At 45.2% G+C, this 24,091-nt stretch overlaps 1 protein-coding gene across 2 annotated transcripts in view; it reads left to right on the top strand.

Annotated features, from left to right (window-relative positions):
- The window catches only part of LOC121536914 (ephrin type-A receptor 6), a 279,339-nt gene extending 255,894 nt beyond the window's left edge, over nt 1-23,445 (top strand). The window contains exons 8-19 of one of the 2 annotated variants that reach the window (XM_041844555.2): nt 4,514-4,801; nt 8,336-8,444; nt 10,142-10,231; nt 11,947-12,017; nt 13,560-13,688; nt 14,240-14,425; nt 18,081-18,142; nt 18,280-18,489; nt 19,338-19,487; nt 20,678-20,871; nt 20,996-21,145; nt 21,388-23,445. In XM_041844555.2, coding sequence (XP_041700489.1) covers nt 4,514-4,801; nt 8,336-8,444; nt 10,142-10,231; nt 11,947-12,017; nt 13,560-13,688; nt 14,240-14,425; nt 18,081-18,142; nt 18,280-18,489; nt 19,338-19,487; nt 20,678-20,871; nt 20,996-21,145; nt 21,388-21,502 — 1,754 coding nt within the window. In that variant the 3' untranslated portion in view covers nt 21,503-23,445. The remainder of the gene's footprint in view (nt 1-4,513; nt 4,802-8,335; nt 8,445-10,141; nt 10,232-11,946; nt 12,018-13,559; nt 13,689-14,239; nt 14,426-18,080; nt 18,143-18,279; nt 18,490-19,337; nt 19,488-20,677; nt 20,872-20,995; nt 21,146-21,387) is intronic. The other variant, XM_041844556.2, reaches the window with a different exon arrangement.
- Nucleotides 23,446-24,091: the final 646 nt, after the last annotated feature.

Raw genomic sequence — 24,091 nt, 5'->3', positions numbered from 1 at the left:
GCAAAGCTCCACAGTGGAGATTGGAGTATCTGTCCATAGGGCCACTTTAAGCCGTACACTCCACAGAGCTGGGCTTAACGGAAGAGTGGCCAGAAAAAAAGCCATTGCTTAAAGAAAAAAAATAAGCAAACACGTTTGGTGTTCGCCAAACATATGGAAGAAGGTACTCTGGTCAGATGAGACTAAAATTGAGCTTTATGGCTATCAAGGAAAACGCTATGTCTGGCGCAAACCCAACACCTCTCATCACCCCGAGAACACCATCCCCACAGTGAAGCATGGTGGTGGCAGCATCATGCTGTGGGGATTTTTTTCATCGTCAGGGACTGGGAAACTGGTCAGAATTGAAGGAATGATGGATGGCGCTAAATACAGGGAAATTCTTGAGGGAAACCTGTTTCAGTCTTCCATAGATTTGAGACTGGGACGGAGGTTCACCTTCCAGCAGGACAATGACCCTAAGCATACTGCTAAAGCAACACTCGAGTGGTTTAAGGGGAAACATTTAAATGTCTTGGAATGGCCTAGTCAAAGCCCAGATCTCAATCCAATTGAGAATCTGTGGTATGACTTAAAGATTGCTGTACACCAGCGGAACCCATCCAACTTGAAGGAGCTGGAGCAGTTTTGCCTTGAAGAATGGGCAAAAATCCCAGTAGCTAGATGTGCCAAGCTTATAGAGACATACCCCAAGAGACTTGCAGCTGTAATTGCTGCAAAAGGTGTCTCTACAAAGTATTGACTTGAATAGTTATGCACGCTCAACTTTTCTGGGTTTTTTGTCTTATTTCTTGTTTGTTTCACAATAAAAACTATTTTGTATCTTCAAAGTGGTAGGCATGTTGTGTAAATGAAATGATACAAACCCTAAAAAAATCAATTTTAATTCCAGGTTGTAAGGCAACAATATAGGAAGAATGCCAAGGGGGGTGAATACTTTCGCAAGCCACTGTAATCCGTTATCGTCTGCGAGCCCTGTCACATCCGACGAGAGTCAGAGCCGGTGTATATTGTTATTTTGCATGTTTGATGTCTCTTTGGAGGTCGTAGTGGGCTTTCTTGTAGCGTAACTCTAACCTTTAGCCCAGCCTGTATATTGCCTGTAATCCATGGTTTTTGGGTTGGATACGTTCATATAGACACTGTGGGGATGACGTCGTCTATGTACTTATTGATGAAGCCAATGACGGATGTGGTAAACTCCTTAATGCTATCGGATGAATCGCAGAACATATCCCAGTCTATAGTAGCAAAACAGTCTTGTAGCCTTGCGTCTACTTCATCGGACCTCTTCCATAATGAGCGCGTCACTGGTACTTCCTGTTTGAGCTTTTGTTTGTAAACAGGAAGCAGGAGGATACAGTCGTGGTCTGATTTGCCGAAGGGAGGGTGAGGGAGGGCCTTGTATGCGTTTCTATGGGTAGAATAAAAGTGGTCTAGCTTTTTAGCGCCCCTAGTGGCGCAGGAGATGTGTTGGTAGAAGTGAGTGAGGAAGCTATATTCCTTAGAAGGAATAATAATAATAATAATAATAATATGCCATTTAGCAGACGCTTTTATCCAAAGCGACTTACAGTCATGTGCGCATACATTTTTTGCGTATGGGTGGTCCCGGGGATCGAACCCACTACCCTGGCGTTACAAGCGCCGTGCTCTACCAGCTGAGCTACAGAGGACCACTATGAGATGAGATAAATGCTTCTCTCTTCAATTCCACCTTCATTTTGAAGCCATGTTCAGAGCTGCTTTGCACATGAATTTCAATACACATTTTCAATAAACAAAATGTTTGCTTCATCACATTTCTGGTGTAAATTAGAATGATTATTCTGGCAACTACTTTACATTACGTGCTCATATTGAGAGCTATATGTTAGTTGTTTTTTCTCATGGTTGTTTTCTACGGTGTATCTGCCACCGTACCCTGCCATGTACCCTGCCATGAGCATAACCGTGTGTTCCAGCTTAACTCTTCTAAACAAATATGTTGTGTGTGTTACATGGTGCTCTGCAGCAGTAGGAGTGTGATTGTAATCATGCAGGCTGGGGAGATTGTATTTATGCAGTGTTTATTGTTCCCTATCAGAGGCCAATATGCTAGCAGCAGATGCTGGCCCCCTGACTGAACTAGATGCTACAGCAGTTAAACTCTGGTCGCAGTGTGTGTGTGGGGGCGTGTGTGTCGTTTACAGCAAAACTAAACTACTTTGGACAGAGTCATTTGCTCACTTAGATTTTATTTATCTACAGATTTGTGGGTGATAACACCCCATTGAGATGAATCATCTTATATACAAGGGTTTCCCGAGACAACAACAATAACACACACACCAACACACCAAGCAAACAGTAACAATGTGAGATGTAATATCTAATAAGATGTTATCTGTGTGTATGTGTTACTGTGGGTGTTATGAGAAGCTATATTATTTTGAGAGAGAGAGAGAGAGAGAGAGAGAACAACTGCCCTTTCAGCTGACTCATTATGGTAAATAAATCGGCTAATTTCAATCACCCATGATATTATGTTGTTGTTCCATTTTAACTATCATTTGGGAAGCTTTACTCACATTTAAAAGGTTATTATGTTCCTCATTATTACGAACAAACCAAGCATTGAAATAGATCAGGAGGCAGAATTAGCTTCAGCTCACAACACTAAACTGCCTGCTGGAAATGCCGCCGCGTCATGAAGTTGATATTACATTACATTTTACATTTTAGTCATTTAGCAGACGCTCTTATCCAGAGCGACTTACAGTTAGTGAATACATATTTTTTTATACTGGCCCCCCGTGGGAATCGAACCCACAACCCTGGCGTTGCAAACGCCATGCTCTATCAACTGAGCTACATCCCTGCCGGCCATTCCCTCCCCTACCCTGGACAACGCTGGGCCAATTGTGCGCCGCCCATGAGTCTCCCAGTCACGGCCGGCTGCGACAGAGCCTGGATTCAAACCAGGATCTAGTGGCACAGTTAGCACTGCGATGCAGTGCCTTAGACCACTGCGCCACTCAGGAGTACTATTATTATAGGAAACATCCACCAGTCCAGTTACTGATGGAGCTGAAATAAATGTAGGAGTTTTAAGCATTAAGCACATTAAAATGGAGACAGGAAGCAGGAAGGGACGAAAGAGATAGGGAAGGGGTAGGGATGAGGGAGGCTCCAGGCTGGCCTGAGCTCTCCTTATCAGCCCTGTGGCAGTGGGTCTCCCAGCCCTGCCTAACACAGCATATACCCCAGCTGCCGCCCTGCATGCTACACACCAACCCCATACAGTCCAGCCATAAACCTCTGTCCAGCTCAGCCCTGCAAGCCCCAGGACCAGACAGCACCACCTTCACTTGACCTCCAGTCAGCCCAGGGCCTGAATCCTGTAGAGGAGCAGGAGGGAGATGGAGAGGGCTTCACTCTCACAGAGAAGACCAGCAGGGTTTAGGATTAAGATTAAGCCTTTCTGTTGGCTTTGTTGATAACTGTAGTTATTATTATACAGTAGCTGGCCTTTCTGAGTTTGTTGTGATGCTTGACTCAACCTTCATTTATTTTACCAAATGAATGTGAGTTCAGTAATAGACAGACTCGTTAACCAAATTAATGTAAAGTCGGTAAAGTGATTTGGTATTTGATTTACTTTCTTCAATCATCATCATCACGTGACTGTAGCACACCATTTCCCCTCTATTCAAACTTTCCCATTGCTTTTGTGTAGGCCTACTCTCCTAGCCACTAAAAACATGTTGTTGAGTGGTGTACAGTGTTTGTTGCCACTAATGTCTAGTTGATTAGGCCTACATGTTGCATTGATTTTGCTATTTTGATTTATGTTGATTCGCCATTTGAGAATGCTCAGACAGGGACACATGTCCTGCACCTATTGGACATCCTCATGCTGCCATCACCTATCACCCCCCTTGGCCGTGAGACATGGTACCCTTTGATACACCCCCAAATAGAACGTGTTCACCATCTATTTTGAAGGGTTTTAATAATACCGGTATGTATGTAGATAAATCTTAGCCAACTGTTTACCGCGTTGAGTTAATGAGATATGAATTAGTGAGAGGCTGATATCACCTGTTGACTGCTGTAGTAGAGCCCTGAGCCAATATTTACACAGAACTCATTTAATCAGCACACGGGTAATATGATTTATATTAACACAGCTAACTAACCGCTCCTCCGTGGTAGACCTGCTGTCACTGAAGGATCCACAGATGACAGTAAAACCCTTAGCACTGTAACTGTGGTCAATATAATTATAGTAGATTATTAATTTTATATATTCTATGTTAATTTATAGATGATTGAGCATGGATGCTCCAGGCGTATTACTGGGAAAGCAAAGCCTTTCATGTGAAATGATTAAGCATGTGAAATGATTAAGCATATTCATTATGCTTAAGCATATAATCAGAAGCTAGTGTCAGCCTTCCATCTCTAATGAGATTAAATGTTAGTAGTTGAACCCCTGACCTCTAACGATCTCTCTGATTGGCCCCTCCAGGTCCCTTTATGGTGGGTGTGCTAAAGAAGGACTGGGCATCTCAGAACAGTATTGCCCTGTCGTGGCTGGAGCCAGAACAGACCTCCCTCCTGGTGGTTGACTATGAGGTCAAGTACTTTGAGAAGGAACATGAGGAGTTGAGCTACTCGTCGACGCGGACCAAAGCCCCCAGTGTGGTCATCACAGGATTAAAACCCTCCACCTGCTACGTCTTCAGCCTGAGAACACGCACCTCCGCTGGACACAGCGCCTATAGCCCCAAATGCGAGTATGAGACCACGGACGACAGTGAGTACCTCTTACCTCCCTCTGTGTCTGTTTCATGACCCAAAACACTTAACCCTTGACCCCAAACACTTAACCCTAGATGTAATCAATTAAAAGAGCAATACATGAACTTGACAATGTGCTGGTGATGTTGGTTGTATTTCTATTGACTTTCAGAGAGGCTTTAATTTCCTCCCTCCCGGAGACCATGCTGAATACTAACAGCCAGTCATGCGTTTGTGTTTCTGTCCTGTGGACAGTTCTTGACAGGGTTCTCACTTGAATTTTACTGTACCCGGGTTTCTATTTTAGCAGACGTATTTTAGAAGAGGTGCCAGGACTCAAACAGTAGAAATATAGAGGTGTAGGTTCCCGAGTACCGGTCAGCGCCGGCCCACTCCAACCGCTGATCTGACCTCGTGGCCTCTCCTCTCCTGTCTTCTTCTCTCCTCTTTTCCCCCTGTCCTCTCGTCTATCCGGCTGAAGAGCTTTCTTTATCTTGCGGATCAGACAGTCCAGGCCTGACTTTGTTCTAGACCCAGACCCCAGCTACACACACACATACACTCTCGCGCACACACACACACACACACACTCCGACCCTCATACATCCACGCATACACACACACTTACAAATATATTTGCTCCGACCCTCACATACAAACACGCACCCACACGCTCAAAGCTCTCTCTCTCTCTCTCTCATGTTTGGGTCTGCGTTGGGGGCCACACATCCTGATCTCCAATTCATATTCATTAAGTTTGAAGTATTGTAGAAATAAGTTTGCTAATAGCCATCATCTTTCAATTATTATGTGGGATTCGTTAGTCCTGTGAAGAGACAGAGAGAAGGAAAAATCATGAATATCAAATGGGGCCCATTTAGGCAAATGATCAGAGACTTAATCAACATTTCTTGAATGATTAATATTAATTAAATGGCACCAAGCATATGAATGATTCCTTCTAAAAGTTTATGGTTGTTTTTCAGACCAAGAGTTCAACAATCTCTCCATATTAAATTAAAGTCAGTTAATACTAACAATTTCTATTATTACTAATAAAAGTGCTTTTCTCTCCCTAGCAGGGGTTGGAACCGGTTCAGGGAACAGAACCTTATTTTAAAAGCATGGGAACTGGTTAATAATGTTATTTTACGTTCCGGCATTTTTTTCCAGTCCCACAAAAAACGTAACAAAGCGCGTATGCAAAAGCCCTCAATGTCACTCAGAAACGTATTTCAGTGTCTGCCTGTCTGTGAGCTGAAAATCTTTGCCAGTGTGTGTGTAGGATATCTGCCCCTCTCCTCCCTCCGAAGCATGCATAGTCTACTGTAGCTACTGACGTTACAAGCGTGATTCAGAAATTAGGGAGAGAGATTTTTAATTAGAGAAGAATGGATTAACTTTTTCAATGGTAGTTAATAATACTATAGTTATCACGTTTCACATTGGATTTATTAACTACAAAAAGGTAAGACGTGTTTTTATTTTACTTCTGGTGCCGCTCTGCATACACAAGCTTGTTAGCTAGCTGTGGTCTAGCTCTCGAAAATTCTAATCGGCATTATGTGTAATGTAATGGAACTGAGAGTCATGATCAAGGGCTAGCTATGGTCCAACGTTAGTTAAGCCAAGTTCAAAGACATTCAAAGTTCCTTCATAGAAGGATAGAATAATTCTGTGGGCCTAATTCAGATAATGCATGTCATAACAACAAGATGCCTAGCACTTCATACCCAGTGCTCTCCTCACCCGAAAAATTGCAGTCGCATCTCACACCCTACACTACACTTGTCTGTCCAATGCATGTACATATCTTGCCCGCTCCATAGCAAGCTGCTCTGTCCATTAGTAAAGTAATTTAATTTCGAGCTAAATGTAAAAAATAAATAAAATCAGGTTTAGAAAGGAACAGAAAGGAACAATATAAACCGTTACTTTTTTGGGGTTCGAATCGGTTCAAAACTTTATTTTGCTGGTCAGAACAGTGGAACGAAACAAATAAAATAATGGTTCTGTTCAGAACAAAACAATTGGAAAATAATTTTGGTTCCAACCCCTGCTCCCCAGTCTGCTTTTTAAAAAATGTTTTAATAGTTGTGTAGTTAAATTGTCTTGCAAAAACGATATACATGTGAATGTATATAGTTTTTGTGATGTCACCGCTCTACAAGTGATATGGCTGTATGTGTATACTTAAGCAATAATGCCCGACGCAACACTGAGTGCCTGAATACAGCCCTTAGCCGTGGTATATTGGCCACATACCACAAACACCTGAGGTGCCTTATTGCTATTATAAACTGGTTACCAACGTAATTAGAACAGTAAACAATACATTTTGCATCATACCCGTGGTATATTATCTGATATACACCATCATTAAGTTTGCCGACGACACAACAGTGGTAGGCCTGATCACCGACAACGATGAGACAGCCTATAGGGAGGAGGTCAGAGACCTGGCCGTGTGGTGCCAGGATAACAACCTCTCCCTCAACGTGATCAAGACAAAGGAGATGATTGTGGACTACAGGAAAAAAAGAGGACTGAGCACGCCCCCATTCTCATCGACGGGGCTGTAGTGGAACAGGTTGAGAGCTTCAAGTTCCTTGGTGTCCACATCACAAACTATCATGGTCCAAACACACCAAGAGAGTCGTGAAGAGGGCACGAAAAAGCCTATTCCCCCTCAGGAGACTGAAAAGATTTGGCATGGGTCCTCAGATCCTCAAAAGGTTCTACAGCTGCACCCTCGAGAGCATCCTGACTGGGTGCATCACCGCCTGGTATGGCAGCTGCTCGGCCTCCGACCGCAAGGCACTACAGAGGGTAGTGCGTACGGCCCAGTACATCACTGGGGCCAAGCTTCCTGCCATCCAGGACCTCTATACCAGGCGGTGTCAGAGGAAGGCCCTAAAAATTGTCAAAGACTCCAGCCACCCTAGTCATAGACTGTTCTCTCTGCTACCGCACGGCAAGCGGTACCGGAGCGCCAAGTCTAGGTCCAAAAGGCTTCTCAACAGCTTCTACCCCCAAGCCATAAGACTCCTGAACAGCTAATCATGGCTACCCGGACTATTTGCACTGCCCCCCCACCCCACCCCATCCCCCTCTTTTACGCTGCTGCTACTCTGTTTATTATCTATGCATAGTACTTTAACTCTACCCACATGTACATATTACCTCAAGTACCTCGACTAGCCGGTGCCCCCGCACATTGACTCTGTACCGGTACCCCCCTGTATATAGCCTCCCTACTGTTATTTTATTTTACTGCTGCTCTTTAGTTATTTGCTTTTATATTTTTACTTAACACTTTTTTTATTTTACTTTTTCTTTAAAAAACTGCATTGTTGGTTAAGGGCTTGTAAGTAAGCATTTAACTGTAATGTCTACACCTGTTGTATTCGGCACATGTGGAAAATAAAATTTGATTTGATTTGATATACCACGGCTTTCAGCCAATTAGCATCCAGGACCCAAACTACCCAGTTTATAATTGTAAATCACCTACCAATAATCAATCAATTGATTTGTCCCCTCCTCGTAGCGTCGGACATGGCTTCAGACCAGGGTCAAGTGTTGGTGATTGTCACGGCAGCCGTGGGTGGCTTCACTCTCCTCATCATCCTCACCCTCTTCTTCCTCATCACCGGACGGTAAGATATGTACACACACACACACAGATTTCTTGGGGACTTGGGCGATGTCCCAAGGGACTAATAGGTCATCAGAAAACAGTCAGCACCACAGACAACAGTCAGCACCACAGACAACAGTCAGCACCACAGACAACAGTCAGCACCACAGACAACAGTCAGCACCACAGACAGGACTGAATAATAATTCAGCCCCATGGACAGCACTAAATGTGTCTTCAGTAGCACTGAGAGGGCTGTATGATAGTTCAGCACCACACTACTGTGGACTGCTCCCTCTGTACTGAGAGGCCTACATGCAGTAATACAACTGCATTGGGCATTGCACCCTGAATTTTTTAAAGTACAAAAGTTAAAAAAGTGCGTAAAGAACAGTTAAAAGTAGGATGTTTCGGTGTGTGATGAAACCTTTGAGATTACCTTTAGGCTGTGTAGGTGTGAGCGTCTCTCTCTCTCTCTCTCTCTCTCTCTCTCTCTCTCTCTCTCTCTCTCTCTCTCTCTCTCTCTCTCTCTCTCTCTCTCTATCTCTCTCTCTCTCTGTTCTCTCTGTTCTGAAAAGCTTTCTAAGTAGGGTAGAGTACTGAGACACTGTGAACTTAGAGAAGTAGCTTCAAACAGGAACCAGTTAAAGCAGAACTGTGCATGCTCCTGTCCCTCTATCCTCATGTATATATCTGTGTATGTATATGTGACCGTCCGGCCTGTGTAGGAGTGTGTCTATCTCTGTACTTTACAGCATTCATACAGCCTACTCTAAACCCACACTACTGCTCTCCACTTCATCTTCAGGGTTATCTTTCAACACTCTCATCCCTCTCTCCTTTCTTGTCTCGTCTCTCTTTCGTCGCTTTACACTCTCTCCTCATCCTCTCATCCCTCTATCCTCGGCTCATCATCTCCAGCACCACCACAACATCAACATATGTGAACATTTGTAGTAAAAAATACAGAGGAAGATAAGAGTTTCCAATGACATCATCGGTGTGCATCCTGTGATTTTAACCAATTATGAGTTGGCATTGGCAACTAATTGTTGTTGATGATTTTCTACTACAAAACATAGGAACCCGCCATTTTCACATACTGTATGTTGATGTTGGGGTGGTGCTGGAGAGGATGAATATGAAGTAGAACATTTTTGAAATGTCACTTTAAGCCTGTAGTAAGGGGAGAGAGGACGTTGAATTACATTGACTTTTAGATTAAAGCTCTGGGGAGGGTTTGATATTGAGAGGTGGGCGGGTGTGTGCGTGTGTCTGTGTTGGTGAATATCCTCGTAAAGCCTCAAAGCCGCAACACTATCCTTTACCCTGCTTTCTGAGAACGCCTTTGAGAGAGTGTCTCTGTCTTTTTGTGTGTTTGTATTCAGCCTTTGTGTGTGTGTTTCTTTGTGTGTCTGTGTGTGTCTTCTTTTCAGCAGCAAAACATGAAAACCAGTGAGTCAGTGATAGAGTGGTGCTGGACAGGTCTGATAAAGGACAGGATTGTAGCTTTAATCAACACACTGACCCCATCACTGGAGGGCCACTGGCATTACACAAATCCCCCTCTCCTGTTTTCTCATCTTGTCTCTTCTCTCCTCTCCTCTCCTCTACACTCCTCCTCTTCTCTCTTCTCCTCCTCTTCTCCCTATAACCCTCCCCCTCTCTTCTCCTCCTCTATCTTCATTGCTATCTCCTCTGTCTGTCAGTGTCCAGGCCTCAGACCTCACACAGCAGGATCCCAACCTGGCAACCCATTGATATCCAGCGCTCTGATAGCCTCTCTGATCTGGCAACCTGGATCTTGTAAGGGGAAACCACAGTCGCTCACAAACACGCGCGCACACACCCCCACACACTAACATGCAGGCTTGTGCACTCCCACATTGACCCCTCCTCTCTCAGTAATGAGTGTGCTGATTGCTTTGGCCTCTGTCTAATTCCAATCAGCATAATTTAAACCTTCTTAATGTCAGATTCATGGACAATGGAGAACTTTCACTTTCCAACTTTAAAAAATTGGCTAACCAAGCCCCTGACCCTCTCCTCCTCTTTCCTCTCCTCCTCTCCTCCTCTCTCCTCTCCTCATCCAGGTGGACTCTGTCAGTTCCTGTTTGTCAATCTGCCAACACCAGCTGACAAGCTGTCTCAGTGATACCACACAAAGACACACACACCTCAGCCTCATTAGCGAAGTGTGTGTGTGTGTGTGTGTGTGTGGTCATATGATTATAACCTGTGAAATAGCTCATGGACAGGGCAGTAACCTCCCTCTCTCATTTTCTGTTTCTCTCTATTTATTTGTCTCACTATCTGTTTATCTCTTCTCTTTTATGGAGCTCTCAGACTGGTGGAGCTCTCAGACTCTCTCTCTCTAACTCCCTCTCTCTCTCTCTCTCTCTAACTCCCTCTCTCTCCCTCGCTCTTTCACTCTCTCTCTCTCTCTCTCTCTCTCTCTCTCTCTCTCTCTCTCTCTCTCTCTCTCTCTAACTCCCTCTCTCTCCCTCGCTCTTTCACTCTCTCTCTCTCTCTCTCTTTCACTCTCTCTCTCTCTCTCTCTCTCTCTCTCTCTCTCTCTCTCTCTCTCTCTAACTCCCTCTCTCTCCCTCGCTCTTTCCTCTCTCTCTCTCTCTCTCTCTCACTCCCTCTCTCTCACTCCCTCTCTCTCTCTCTCTCTCTCTCTCTCTCTCTCTCTCTCTCTCTCTCTCTCTCTCTCTCTCTCTCTCTCTCTCTCTCTCTCTCTCTCTTCTCTCTCTCTAACTCCCTCTCTCTCCCTCGCTCTTTCACTCTCTCTCTCTCTCTCTCTCTCTCTAACTCCCTCTCTCTCCCTCGCTCTTTCACTCTCTCTCTCTCTCTCTCTCTAACTCCCTCTCTCTCCCTCGCTCTTTCTCTCTCTCTCTCTCTCTCTCTCTCTCTCTCTCTCTCTCTCTCTCTCTCTCTCTCTCTCTCTCTCTCTCTCTCTCTCTCTCTCTCTCTCTCTCTCTCTCTCTCTCTCTCTCTCTCTCTCTCTCTCTCTCTCTCCTGTAGATCTGTAGACAATATGTTAATTACTTCCTGTTCCTCCAGCATCATAAAGCTAATGAAGTTGACTGGCTGGAGTGTGAACCTGTGATCCTCTCCACGCTGTGTGTGTTTGTCTTGTGTGTGAGGAGGGGCTGTTTAAAAGAGAGCGGTGTTTGAGTTGAGAGGGGGCTATGAATAGCTCAGCCCATCTGGCGGAGCGTGAGTGTGTGAGGAGCGGTGATTAACCAATGCTGACACACCCAAACACAAACACACACACAACTGCGCTGGCGAATCCAAAGTTCAAATAGAAATGTGTTGATCCAAGTTTCAAGTTTCTCCTGTGAAAACGTTGTCACACCACTCCACAAGCATCCCTGGCAAACACACACAAGATACAAGACCAAGTTTGGTTTAGTTAATCTCTCTATGGACAAGGTGAACTCCTTCAGTTGTAGCATGTGGTTTTGCATAACCATGTTCCTTGTTGTAACAGAATGTGTCATTGTGTCTCCCAGGTGTCAGTGGTACATCAAATCCAAGATGAGCTCAGAGGACAAGAGGAGGACCAACTATCAGAGCGGACATGGTAGGACTTCTCTCTCTGTGTCTCTGTTTCTTTTCTCCTGCTCTACTTATCTTCTCTCTGTCTCTCTCTTTCTGTCGAACACTCAGATTTCTAGTCACAGACTCACATCACTTCTCTCAATTTTATCAATTCGAGGTGTACAGACAAATTTAATTTGATTATTTCAGCCTTCTGTGAGTTTGTGTGTTGAAAGATGAATGGCTAAACTGTGGTGAGACTTAAAGCTTAAAATAGATTTTCCACACAAACACTTTACCTTATTGAGCTTCTCTGTACATTTCATGCTAAAGAGAACTACCCTGGAGAGAAATGTTGTGTGGACAATTTGCATACAATCAATTCTAACCATGTTTGCCATTCTCAAGCCTCTATTCGTTTATATGTGAATGTGTATGAAGTGTGTCCCTAACCCCTGGCCGTAGCAGGCTTTGAGAGATTGGTAACACCCCTCTCTCAGTTTTACACTACAGACAGAGAGCAAGAGGGAGGGAGAGGAAGGGATGTCAGTAGGAGTGATAAATTGGCACCTTTAAACACAGAACAAAACGCTATGAAACACCTCTACCTATCCCTCTCTCTCTCACTCTCTCTTTCTTTATCTCTCTTTCTCTCTCTTTCTCTCTCCCTCCTCTCCTGCTCACTTCTTTCCTCTTCAGAATCCATTTGAAGTCCTCTGTGTCCTGCCTTTTGGCTGAATGTAGTTACAGCTCTGCCTCTCCTCTACCTCTCTCTGTGTTTCTTTCTTTTTTCTCTTACTCTCTCTCTTTCTCTCTTCACCTCCACTGTTTTATCCCTGAGATGAGGGGGGGGGGGATAGAGAGGGAAAGGGTAAGAAGGGGTAAGGCGGGGTGATGCATGGAGAGAAAGGTGCAGATAGACAAAAAGGGAAATGACTCGGAAGGAGAAGGAGATAGAGAGGGGGAGGGTGAAAGGGATGGGGGGGTAGAGGAACAGACAGACAGCAGGATGAGCTCTGAAATTGAAAACACACCCAGGAGAGTCAGGCTGACAGGGCCTCTTACTGCCTAGTGAGTGTGTCTGCCTCCTCTCTCTCTCCCTCCCTCCCTCCCTCCCTCCCTCCCTCCCTCCCTCCCTCCCTCCCTCCCTCTCTCTGTTAACAGCTTGCCTTGACTCCATACAGACTGTCTCTGTGTCTCAAAGGAGGACAGAGGACACTTTCTCTTCTCCTTCTCCTCTTCCCTTTCCTCCTACTTCTCTCTTTTGTTCTCTTTCTTCCTCCCTCTCTTCCTCTCCAGTGATATATTGATGTATCTCTCCAGCCTTCAGAGTTTAGGTTTTCGAGGTTGATTGTGTCTTCAGGTTACTGCTGGAGCTCTGTTTTTCATGACCATGGATTGTTCTGTTTGAAAGAGAGGGAGACTGATATATCCCAGCTAGAGGTTAGCAAATACAAGAAAGGCAGAAGGAGGCAGGTAGCAAAATAACCAAAGTCAGAAACCAGTCTCTCCTCTCTTGACCTTTGTCCCTGGAATTCATTGTCTTCTTCTCTTGTTTTGTCTGTCTTTTCCTCTCCTCTCTCAGCTCTCCCGTACCCGGGGGTAAAGTCCTATGTAGATCCAGACACCTATGAGGATCCTACCCAGGCCGTCCATGAGTTTGCCAAAGAGATCGACCCCACCCGGATCCGTATAGAAAGAGTCATCGGAGCAGGTAGGCACTCTATCCTCAATTATCAATTCAATTCAAAAGGCTTCATTAGCATGGAAAGTACAAGGCTAGGTATGGCAACAATATATATATACAGTACTGTATATTCTCTACCATTACAGAAGCTCCTTTAGACAGTATGCTCTATATATACCCTAGTGGGTGTGACAGGATCTGGCATTTGGGTGTGATATTAACATAGTGTAATATGCCATATGAAGCAATCTGTTTTCGTTTTACAGAAAGGATGTTAATCATATCTCTCCTATACAGTAGAAAGCCTGTGCTCTCCCTCCCAGCACCTGATTTAAGTTTAATTTCTCTCTGCTCAGTATAACAATCTAACAGCCTAACACACACTCACAGACCCTCACAGTGGGGGATATTAAAACTGTTAGAGCTTTAGAAAACAGAGGAGAGACTATGAATAGATTGCGAGGTGATTCTAGAGAGTTTAATAATTCAGAGAGTTAAAGGTGTTGTGGAGTTTGCCCACCAGTGGTTTGATATGGTTACTGCGTTTATGTGTGTGCGTGCGCGCGCACGCGTTCCAGGTGAGTTTGGGGAGGTGTGTAGCGGTCGTCTGCGGATACCGGGGAAGAGGGAGATTGCCGTGGCGATAAAGACGCTGAAGGGCGGCTACGTGGAGCGCCAGAGGCGGGACTTCCTCCGAGAGGCCAGCATCATGGGACAGTTTGACCACCCAAACATCATCAGGCTGGAGGGCGTGGTCACCAAAAGTAAGGAGGATCATGGGAATTGCATGGACAGACAGACAGACAGAAGAAAGTGTGTCTTTATGTGGGATAGCTGCCTCTGACACGGGGAGTGCGTCATCACAACCAGTCATTCCCCATGGCTGCATATACCACACACACACCAGCACAATGCAGCAACCATGTAGCAACCATTCCGCACTAGTCTACTGTTCTGTAGAGACACCAGTGTACTCCACACACTCTGTCACTTTCTCCATCGTTGTCTCCCTACTATATCTCTCTCTTTACTCTCAGACACTTTTCTCTCTCTTTTTCTCCCTCTGTCTCTCTCCATCTGTTGTTTTCTCCTCAACCTCTTCAGAGACTCATTAAAAGAGAGAAGTATCAGGGTGTACACTTTATCTTACCTGAACAGAAACACCAGGTAATGCTCCACATTCATCACTACTTTACAATCTCATTCTGTTCTCTGGAGAGAGAGAGAGAGAGAGAGAGAGAGAGAGAGAGAGAGAGAGAGAGAGAGAGAGAGAGAGAGAGAGAGAGAGAGAGAGAGAGAGAGAGAGAGAGAGAGAGAGAGAGAGAGAGAGAGAGAGAGAGAGAGAGAGAGAGAGAGAGAGAGAGAGAGAGAGAGAGAGAGAGAGAGAGAGAGAGAGAGAGAGAGAGAGAGAGAGAGAGAGAGAGAGAGAGAGAGAGAGAGAGAGAGAGAGAGAGAGAGAGAGAGAGAGAGAGAGAGAGAGAGAGAGAGAGAGAGAGAGAGAGAGAGAGAGAGAGAGAGAGAGAGAGAGAGAGAGAGAGAGAGAAGGTCAGCACCATGGACAGACAGCCCCTGAACTCTGCCAACCTGCTGCTCCATGCCTGCTACAGCTTCCATTTACCACTGATTCTCTCTCTCTCTGCTTGGCTGACTCCCTCACAGAGCCCCATTCAGGTCCTGGCTGACAGAGTCACTGGAGTCAAATAGCAGGCCAGGGATGTCAAGGTTATTTCACTTCACTGAAATGGCTATTAGTTAACTGAAACTAAGTCCTCCAAAAAGTTTGATGCAATTGAAATAGCACATTGTACAGGAAACTGAGTAACCATGACAACAACCCCTGAACTGAGGCCTAGTTCTAATTCAACCGTGGCAGGGTCACACTTTTTAACCTTCCATCCCGTTTCTTTTCTCATCTCAGATTTGATATTCCGATATCACAGCCTCACAGCGGGCCTGTCGATACTGCCAGTCTGTTGGGCCAATTACCCAGATTAACAGGATACTGTGAGGAATAAACAGAATGTCACTTTAGCAAGGCTAAACGAGCATTCGGCAGAACCAGTCAGCTGTCTGTGTGGATCAGGGGCTGTGAAATGTCTGATGAGTTTGAACAGTGGGGTTTCCTATAGTGTTCACTCTCATTCATTAACATGGAGCCATGACACTCACTCTGTGTCCTTGATGGGCTACACACAAATCAATGGGCTCTGAAAACGTTGTTTTATTGTGATTGTGTAGTTTTATGGATTTGGCTGTATGATTTATAATGGAATACATCTGTCTGCTGTCTTTAATCCATTATTAAACTATATGAAATTATCCATAGCTAGCTAGCTCTCTCTCTAGCTCTCTCTCTCTCTCTCTCTCTCTCTCTCTCTCTCTCTCTCTCTCTTTCTCAACAGTGTTGTCTGTACTCCTGTAATTAGTGCACTCTGCAGCACACTCACCCACTGGGGGATCACAGAGAGGAGATGGGTGACCCCATGGGAGGCAGGGGGAGACAGCTGTCTTCACCCCCTGTTCTACTCCTCTCTGATGTCCTTACTCCTCAACCGCAGCTCCCTCTCCCTCCCGGGCCCCTCCTCTCTCTCTCTGCCCTTACCGTGGCACCTCTCATCTCCTTCTACTCCCTTGACCTCCTGCCTCTCCCCCTCTTCTCCCCCCTGGTGTGACTAAAGAGTGATAACAGTGGCCAGTAATTAGATCAGGCTGTTAATCAAACAGGATGTTAATTAATCCAGTGGTGGATTACTGTCCACTCTCCCCAGGCCTATAGACCCTCACAGTGAACCAGCATGCTAAGGCTAATGCTAATCTCTCCCCAGGCCCATAGACTCTGACCGGGAACAGCATGCTAATGCTAAAGGCTAACGCTAATCTCTCCCCAGGCCCATAGACTCTGACTGTGAAACAGTGTGGTAATGCAAATGGGGGCAGCAGGTAGCCTAGAGGCTAGAGAGAGTACCAACCCTTGCACTTAAACCCCAATCTGCTCCAATGGTGCTGTAACATGGCTGCCCCTGTGCCTCTCAATGTTTGAGTGTCTGGGGGGGTTGGGACAAATGTCCATTTAACATAAAGGTTAAGTAAAAAATGTAGAATAAAGTATCTATTCTATCCTCTGGTTAATCTGCTATTAACCACTGTATGGAGAGAGTGACTACACTCTGAGTCCTTCAGCAAACAGGGATGAATGAAACACAGATAAACTCTTCCTTATGCTCTTCTGAAAATATTGACACGATGATATACCTAGTATGCAGTAGATGACTGCTGCTTGGGTTTATAGTAGTATTACTGTAGAGCAAGGTTCTCCAACAGGTCCTGGAGACCTACTGGGTGTGCAGGCTTGTTAGCCATATCTCTAACATATCCCAGCAAACATGTCCACATTGGCAAGATGTGGCCCCAATGCAGGCAGAAATATTGGCCCCACTTAGGCTGCCCATATTTGGCCAATGTGCCTTTGCTCTTCGGCTCCACATTGGTCCCCAAGGCATTGGCCCAGTGTGGACAGCCCATATCTGGTGAGGGCAGCCCTCACTTTGCCTGAAATAAGCCCATCTTTTCCCAACAAACATGCAGGCCTAATGCGGGTTAAAAAATTTGACCCATGTCAGTAGGCTGCCCACATTGGACCAATGAACCTTTGCTCATCAGCTTCACATTGGCCTCAAAGCAGGTGGCCCGAAGGGCAGCCCTCACTTCACCTGAAATAAACCCACCCTTTTGGATTTGCTTCCAGTTATGTCGTAACAGAAAGACAATAAAGTTGTTACAGACTTCATCATTGGCAGTGTACAAAATCATTAATTTGTTGACGTCACACAACAGAATACTTAAACTGGAACGACACTCTCAGTAATGGGTTCACCAAAATACCTTGTGAACTTAGAACTGTAAGGTTCTGTCTGAAAAAATATGATTACGAGATAATTGGCCCTCATTGTTTTGAATGGTGTCAGCAATTTTTATCTTGTATTCTTTTTTAACTTAACAACATGAATTGGGGTATTTGGAAACCATGCCCCCACATATGCTAATGAGCCATCGCGTCTACATTATGAAGTAGCTGGGCTTGGTGTGGGCTAGCCTGTGTTGGGTTGATGTGGGGTTGTTGTGGGCTAGCTTGTGTTGGGCTTGGTATGGGCTAGCCTGTGTTGGGCTTCGTGTGGGCTGGCCTGTGTTGGGCTTTGTGTGGGCTGGCCAATGTTGGGATTGGTGTGGGCTAGCCCATGTTGTGCTGGTGTGGGCTAGCCCATGTTGGGCTGGTGTGGGCTAGCCTGTGTTGGGCTGGTGTGGGCTTGGTGTGGGCTTGGTGTGGGTTAGTCCGTGCCCACCGAACACCCAGATGGGGCCAATGGGGTCATGTTTGCTGGGATCTTAGTGACCTGGTGGTGCTGTGTGTTGTGATTTCAGGCAGACCTGTGATGATTGTTGTGGAGTACATGGAGAATGGATCTCTGGACTCTTTCCTGAGGGTGAGAAGCGATGAACAATTGTTTTCTTTCTTTTTCTTTTTCTTTATTGTGCATTTGTTTATTGATTTTCAATCATAAACAAACAAAAATACATAACAAATGAAAATCTCTCCCTCTTGTGTCTCTCTCTCCATTAGATGCATGACAGCCACTTCACAGTGATCCAGTTGGTGGGCATGCTGCGTGGTATCGCATCGGGCATGAAGTACCTGTCTGACATGGGCTACGTCCACAGAGACCTGGCCGCTCGCAACATCCTGGTCAACAGCAACCTGGTGTGTAAGGTGTCTGACTTCGGCCTGTCCAGAGTCCTGGAGGACGACCCCGAGGCTGCTTACACAACCACGGTAACTATGACCTCTAACCCCTGACCTCTAACTCCTAACCCTTGATCTCTATCCCCTACACAAACACAAACAAGAGAAATACAAGTCATATGTTGCTACTGTTATTTATTCCCCTGCCAAACTTCCATTAATCCTCTGTTGTTCTTTTTGTCCTCTTTCTGGAGTGTATTAAAAAAAAACACTTACACAGTGTTTCAGTGAAAAGTTAAAGCGCTTCTCTGACTCTGCCTGACCTCCTGGTGACATCTATTCTCTGGGTTACAGAGTCACGCTGAGGGGAAGTGGTGCTTTCTGGGGTCTGGGAAAGAGAGAGGGGAGAGAAAGGGAGAGAACAGAAAAGGACATTTTGCTTTTGGGGGCATTCGCGGGTCTGTAAACCATTTTCCACTCGACAGGACTTTGGTTTGGTAGGGCTAGGGGGCAGGGGGAAGAGAAGTGTAGGGGGAGTGTAGGGGGAGGAGAGCAGGGAGCAGGCAGGTTGGGTTACAGACAGAATACGCACTAAGGATTTGTGCAGACTGGTGATTTTACTCTGCCGTCATTTTAAGAGCGGGGGAGAGAAAGAGAGAGAAAGGGAGAGAGGCCAGGAGGGAGGTTAGTTCTGCTGTTCAGAGCTCAGAGCTTTTCCTTGTTCCACGACACAAAGTCTCAAACTGTGAAAATGTGTGTGTACCTGTTAAGAGACTTCAGAGAAGTGCAATCACACTGTGAGACTGTAGCAGATGTCTATAAATTGCACATATTTCCTCAAGCATGCATTGTCACAAAGCAGATGGAACCTGACGTGTGTGTGTGTGTGTGTGTGTGTGTGTGTGTGTGTGTGTGTGTGTGTGTGTGTGAGAGAACAGGGAGGTAAGATCCCTATCAGGTGGACAGCTCCAGAGGCCATCTCCTACAGGAAGTTCTCATCAGCCAGCGATGCCTGGAGTTACGGAATCGTCATGTGGGAAGTGATGTCATACGGGGAGCGGCCTTACTGGGAGATGTCCAATCAGGACGTGAGTTGTGGATGAGGTCTTCTCTATAGAGAGCAATAGTAATGGCGTCTTTTTGTAGACACTAACTCAACCATGGTTCGTTGGTACAAAGTCTATGGGGAAATTAATGTTTTTTTTGTAGGGTTTTTGAATAAACGCCCGAAAATAACGTCTGTGGTAAACATAGGCTTAGGAGATCTTATACATTTTTTGTATGCTGTAATCTTCATCAGCTAAAGTCACTTTTCGTGAATTGTGAAGCATTTATGTAATCAAAACAAGCACATAAAGCACTTAAAGGCTTCATAATGCATAAAGGTCATGTTTACTGACTGATATTATCTCATGGAACAAAACGTAGAAGATCTCCTAAGCCTGTGTTAACCTCTGACCTTATTTTCTGCGTTTATCCCAAAACCCCACTCTTTCCCTATTAATTTCCCCCGTAGGAATAGCCGAACGAACCAAAGGTAAATAATTTCCGTGTTTTAGGACTACAAGCTGGCGAGCTCTATGGAGTTAACCTGGGAGTCTTAATGGGGATTGGATATCGTCAAAGTCCTTTCTTATGAATCTCCATACTGTATGATATCTAAAGCTTTGAGATTGGACTGTAGACGGAGAGAGGAAGACAGAAATACATAAATACAGAGGGAGAGGTGAAGGGAGAGAGAGTGAGAGCCACTGGCCAACAGAGGGGTTTAAAAGTTGTGGATTCAGACACTGGCTGAGTGACCTCACGGTCTCAGGTCAATCGGCGGAGAGATTGAGGGATGGAGGGGATTCGTGCCGTCTCCCTGTGGAGTGTGAAAGCTCCTTGGTAATCCCCATCAGCTCCTCACATGGCATACACACACACACACACAGCCCCTAGCTTCATGGGGATTTGTGATGCTGGGGAATTGCTTAGAAGTGCTTTCCAAGACAAACGCCCCTGCCAATCCTTGACTGCAGCTGCCTCTGTCTCCTCACACCTTCCTCACCCCCTCCTCACCCCTCAGCCCCATCCTGCCTCACCCGTCAGGGCTCAGAGAGGACATCAAGGTTACAGGCCAGCTGAAGGGGCTGTTATATTCACACAGTCCCCCTAACACACCCTAGAGACATGCTTAAAGTGTATCAGATAATACTGGCGCAGTAGACACATAATGGCTGGATGACATAAAGCGAGAAGTGTATGCGTGCTGACTCTCTCCGTTCATCCACCCCAGGTGATCCTGTCCATAGAGGAGGGCTACCGTCTCCCTGCTCCTATGGGCTGCCCTGTAGTTCTACACCAGCTGATGCTACACTGCTGGCAGAAGGAGAGGAGCCAGAGGCCCAAGTTCACTGACGTGGTCTCCTTCCTGGACAAGCTGATCAGGAACCCCAGTAGCCTGCTGGCCCTGGTGGAAGATATACAGGGGTACAATTACATTCATTTCATTTAACAGACACTCTTATCCAGAGCTACTGACGGCACTAATTTGACTTGCAAGTGAACATTTTTAGTTCTTATTTTATTATCTTTTGTTTTATCCATCTGTCAGTCTACCAGAGTCCCCAGGAGAGGTGGTGGACTACCCCATGTTCATCTCCATCGGGGATTGGCTGGATTCCATCAAGATGAGCCAATACAAGAGCAGCTTTGTGGCAGCAGGATTCAGCACACTGGACTCAGTGGCCCAGATGAGCATTGAGTGAGTGGAGGACTGTTCACTATCTCAAACATTACCCTAACGTTACTCTAACGTCAACTAAACATTACCTTAACGTTACTCTAACTTCAACTAAGCATTACTCTGACACTACTTCCCAATCTTATCCTTCCTTACCTGAAGTTAACCCAACAATTTCCCTTAACCGATTTTGTGTGTCGTTTGTGTGTGTGTGTGTGCTCATGTGTGTCTGCCGTGTGCGTGTGTCTTCTCTCTCCCCCTAGAGACGTGCGGAGGATCGGGGTGGTGTTGATTGGCCACCAGAGGAGGATCGTCAGCAGCATACAGAACCTCCGACTGCAGCTACTACACGAACAGGAGAAGGGCTTCCATGTATGAGACCTTAGAACGGACAGACAGACGGACAGAGAGAGAGATGGACAGAGAGACAGACAGACAGCCACAGCCTGTGCCTCAGTCTTCACCCCTCAGACAGACAGACCGTCTCAGCCCGTAGGCCTCTCTCAGACAGACTACTACACACTTGGACCTCGATGCAGAACCTCAATAAAGCCAGACTGTTTTATACACCTGAACCTGCTTCAGCCAGAGACAGAACAGCAGAGACAGAGACAGGACTCTGAGAGACACACTGTACTGGCTGTCCCTGGCTCCCCCTGGGGCATGTATGCCTTGTTGCAGCATCAGTACTTCTCGTCTATGTGGAGCAACATTATTATACAGTAGAGCTGTAGATTTGGGAATGTACATTTTCTCTCCATGTTTTTGTGACCATGATGTAGCTGCTAACAGATGAACAATCAAAAGGATTGTCCTTAAATAATATGATGTGAATTATTTTGGAGTTTGATAAGTAAGCGTCATCATAAGGTATTCTTGTTGCATTATTTAACCTCTCCAGAGTATCTGGGTATGCTAATACTTGAAGAAAACGAAGAGACCGTTTTTGAAGTGCAGAGGATTTCTGAATGTTTTAAGTGTATAGACAATTTATCGATTATAATCCTAAACTAATATTTATATCTGTGCAGTCCTGTATGTGAGCGCCCTAGTAAATCTGGATGTTATCTCTTTATTTACCATTTTATCGAAATCAGCAATATATGCAGTCGTCTCAGTAACTAAGATAAGAGAAATAAATAAATAATACTCTCTTATGGACCTATAGACATTGAGAGCAGATTGTCAGCAAACCTCAACAGACTCTGTACATGCTAACATGCCAACTACACAGGGCAGTCGTGCAATGCTAAAGACTTATGAAAGCTGTTGGAAACAAATGTACGGTATATAGTAGGAGGGGAAATCAAGGCTGTTGGGCATACAGTAGTTGGTTTCATTATATGTTTTTGTGGTCAAGACTCACGTGTATTCCATGCTAGAGAGAGAGGTATGTTCTGCTCGGTGACAGACACACAGAGACAGCAGCACCAGAGTCATATATCTCTTTGTCTCTATATGGCCCTCAGCAGCATTGTAATAACCCATAAACCTCTCCAGATCCACAGTAACGCAGGTGGTTCGGTGAACCACAAAAAATATATGCCTGAAACCTGAAGACTTGCGTTAGCTAATGCTTAGGCTTTAACTCGGCACGCTAACATAGTCTTGTGGAGTACAGACGACCCAGGTTCAAACCCAGTCGGTCACATACACACACACACACACACACCTACAATATAGTATGTTCTGGAGCAGGAGTGTACCTGAGGAGCCTGTATGGCAGTGGATAGTGGTGGGAGGAGCTAAAGGAGGACAGGCTCATTGTAATGGCTGAAATGGAACCAATGGAACGGTATCAAACACATCAAACATATGGAAAGTTCCAAAAATTCCATTCCAGCCATTACAATGAGACTGTCCTCCTATAGCTCCTCCCACCCGCCTTCACTGCTTTACGGAGTAGGAGGAAGTTGCCCCCAGACACTGATCTAAAGTCAGTTTAATAGTTTACCCCCTAATGGTTGAGGTAAGAATGGAGGTAGGCTAAGCTGATCCTAGATATGTGGTTTGGAACAACTTCTAAATGGAGCTCACCTGTCCAGCAGGTTTTCACAGACAGACCATTCAGGTGTCCCTCAGAGGGGAGGACACACATACACACACACTTCCCTCCTCCTGGAAGGAGAGACTAGATCAGGCTGTTTAAAATGTCTTACTGCTGAGCAACGGGAGAATGCTATTTTGTACAAAGTACAAGTATACTTATAATTCTTGTATTTTATTTTTCTATAATTTCCAAAGAGATGTGGTAGATCTTGCACACTGTGAGAGGCAGTTTAAAGCGGATATTTATTTGCGAATAAAGGTGAACAGTTCTGGTGGTTAGAAGTTGTCTTTTTATTACTGACTGTTTCATTGTATGTAAGGCGGGTTCTGATGGGAGGCATTATTTAATGGAACTGTTATATTAGATGATGCCTCCCCTGGTACTGTTCCATTAAACTATGACTCCCCATGAGAAGAGTATCTGGTTGAACATGGCTGTATTTACTAGAAGTCTTGTGTCCGCCAGTGGCATAAGGTACTCCCCCCCGCCTTCCAGTCTGATGTTTAAGCAACTCCGCCCATGTTTAAGCAACTCCGCCCATTCTTTCCCATCAGCCAATCATATTCAAATATCAAACATGCTAGTGCACTGCAGCAAGAATAACTATTTTCCACAGTGACATTCACAACTAGCACATCAAAAAGGTAAGCACATGGCATCCAAAAACACTGAAAAAACATATTACACTGGCTAATCTATAAAACACTGAAATGGCAAGACTATTTCCAAATTATACAGGCGGATATATAGGTTAGCTAAACTGCTTTGCTGGTTAGTTACAGTATCTTTTCAAAAGAGCTACCTTAGCTTGCTAGCTGCATATTGACTGGCTATTTAGCTATCATCTAACTACAGTTGAAGTCGGAAGTTTACATACACCTTAGCCAAATACATTTAAACTTTTTTCACAATTCCTG

The sequence above is a fragment of the Coregonus clupeaformis genome, chromosome 23, assembly GCF_020615455.1.
Source record: "Coregonus clupeaformis isolate EN_2021a chromosome 23, ASM2061545v1, whole genome shotgun sequence".
Taxonomy (NCBI): domain Eukaryota; kingdom Metazoa; phylum Chordata; class Actinopteri; order Salmoniformes; family Salmonidae; genus Coregonus; species Coregonus clupeaformis.
Note: the sequence above shows the minus strand (reverse complement) of the source record. Positions and strands in the feature narration are given on the sequence as shown.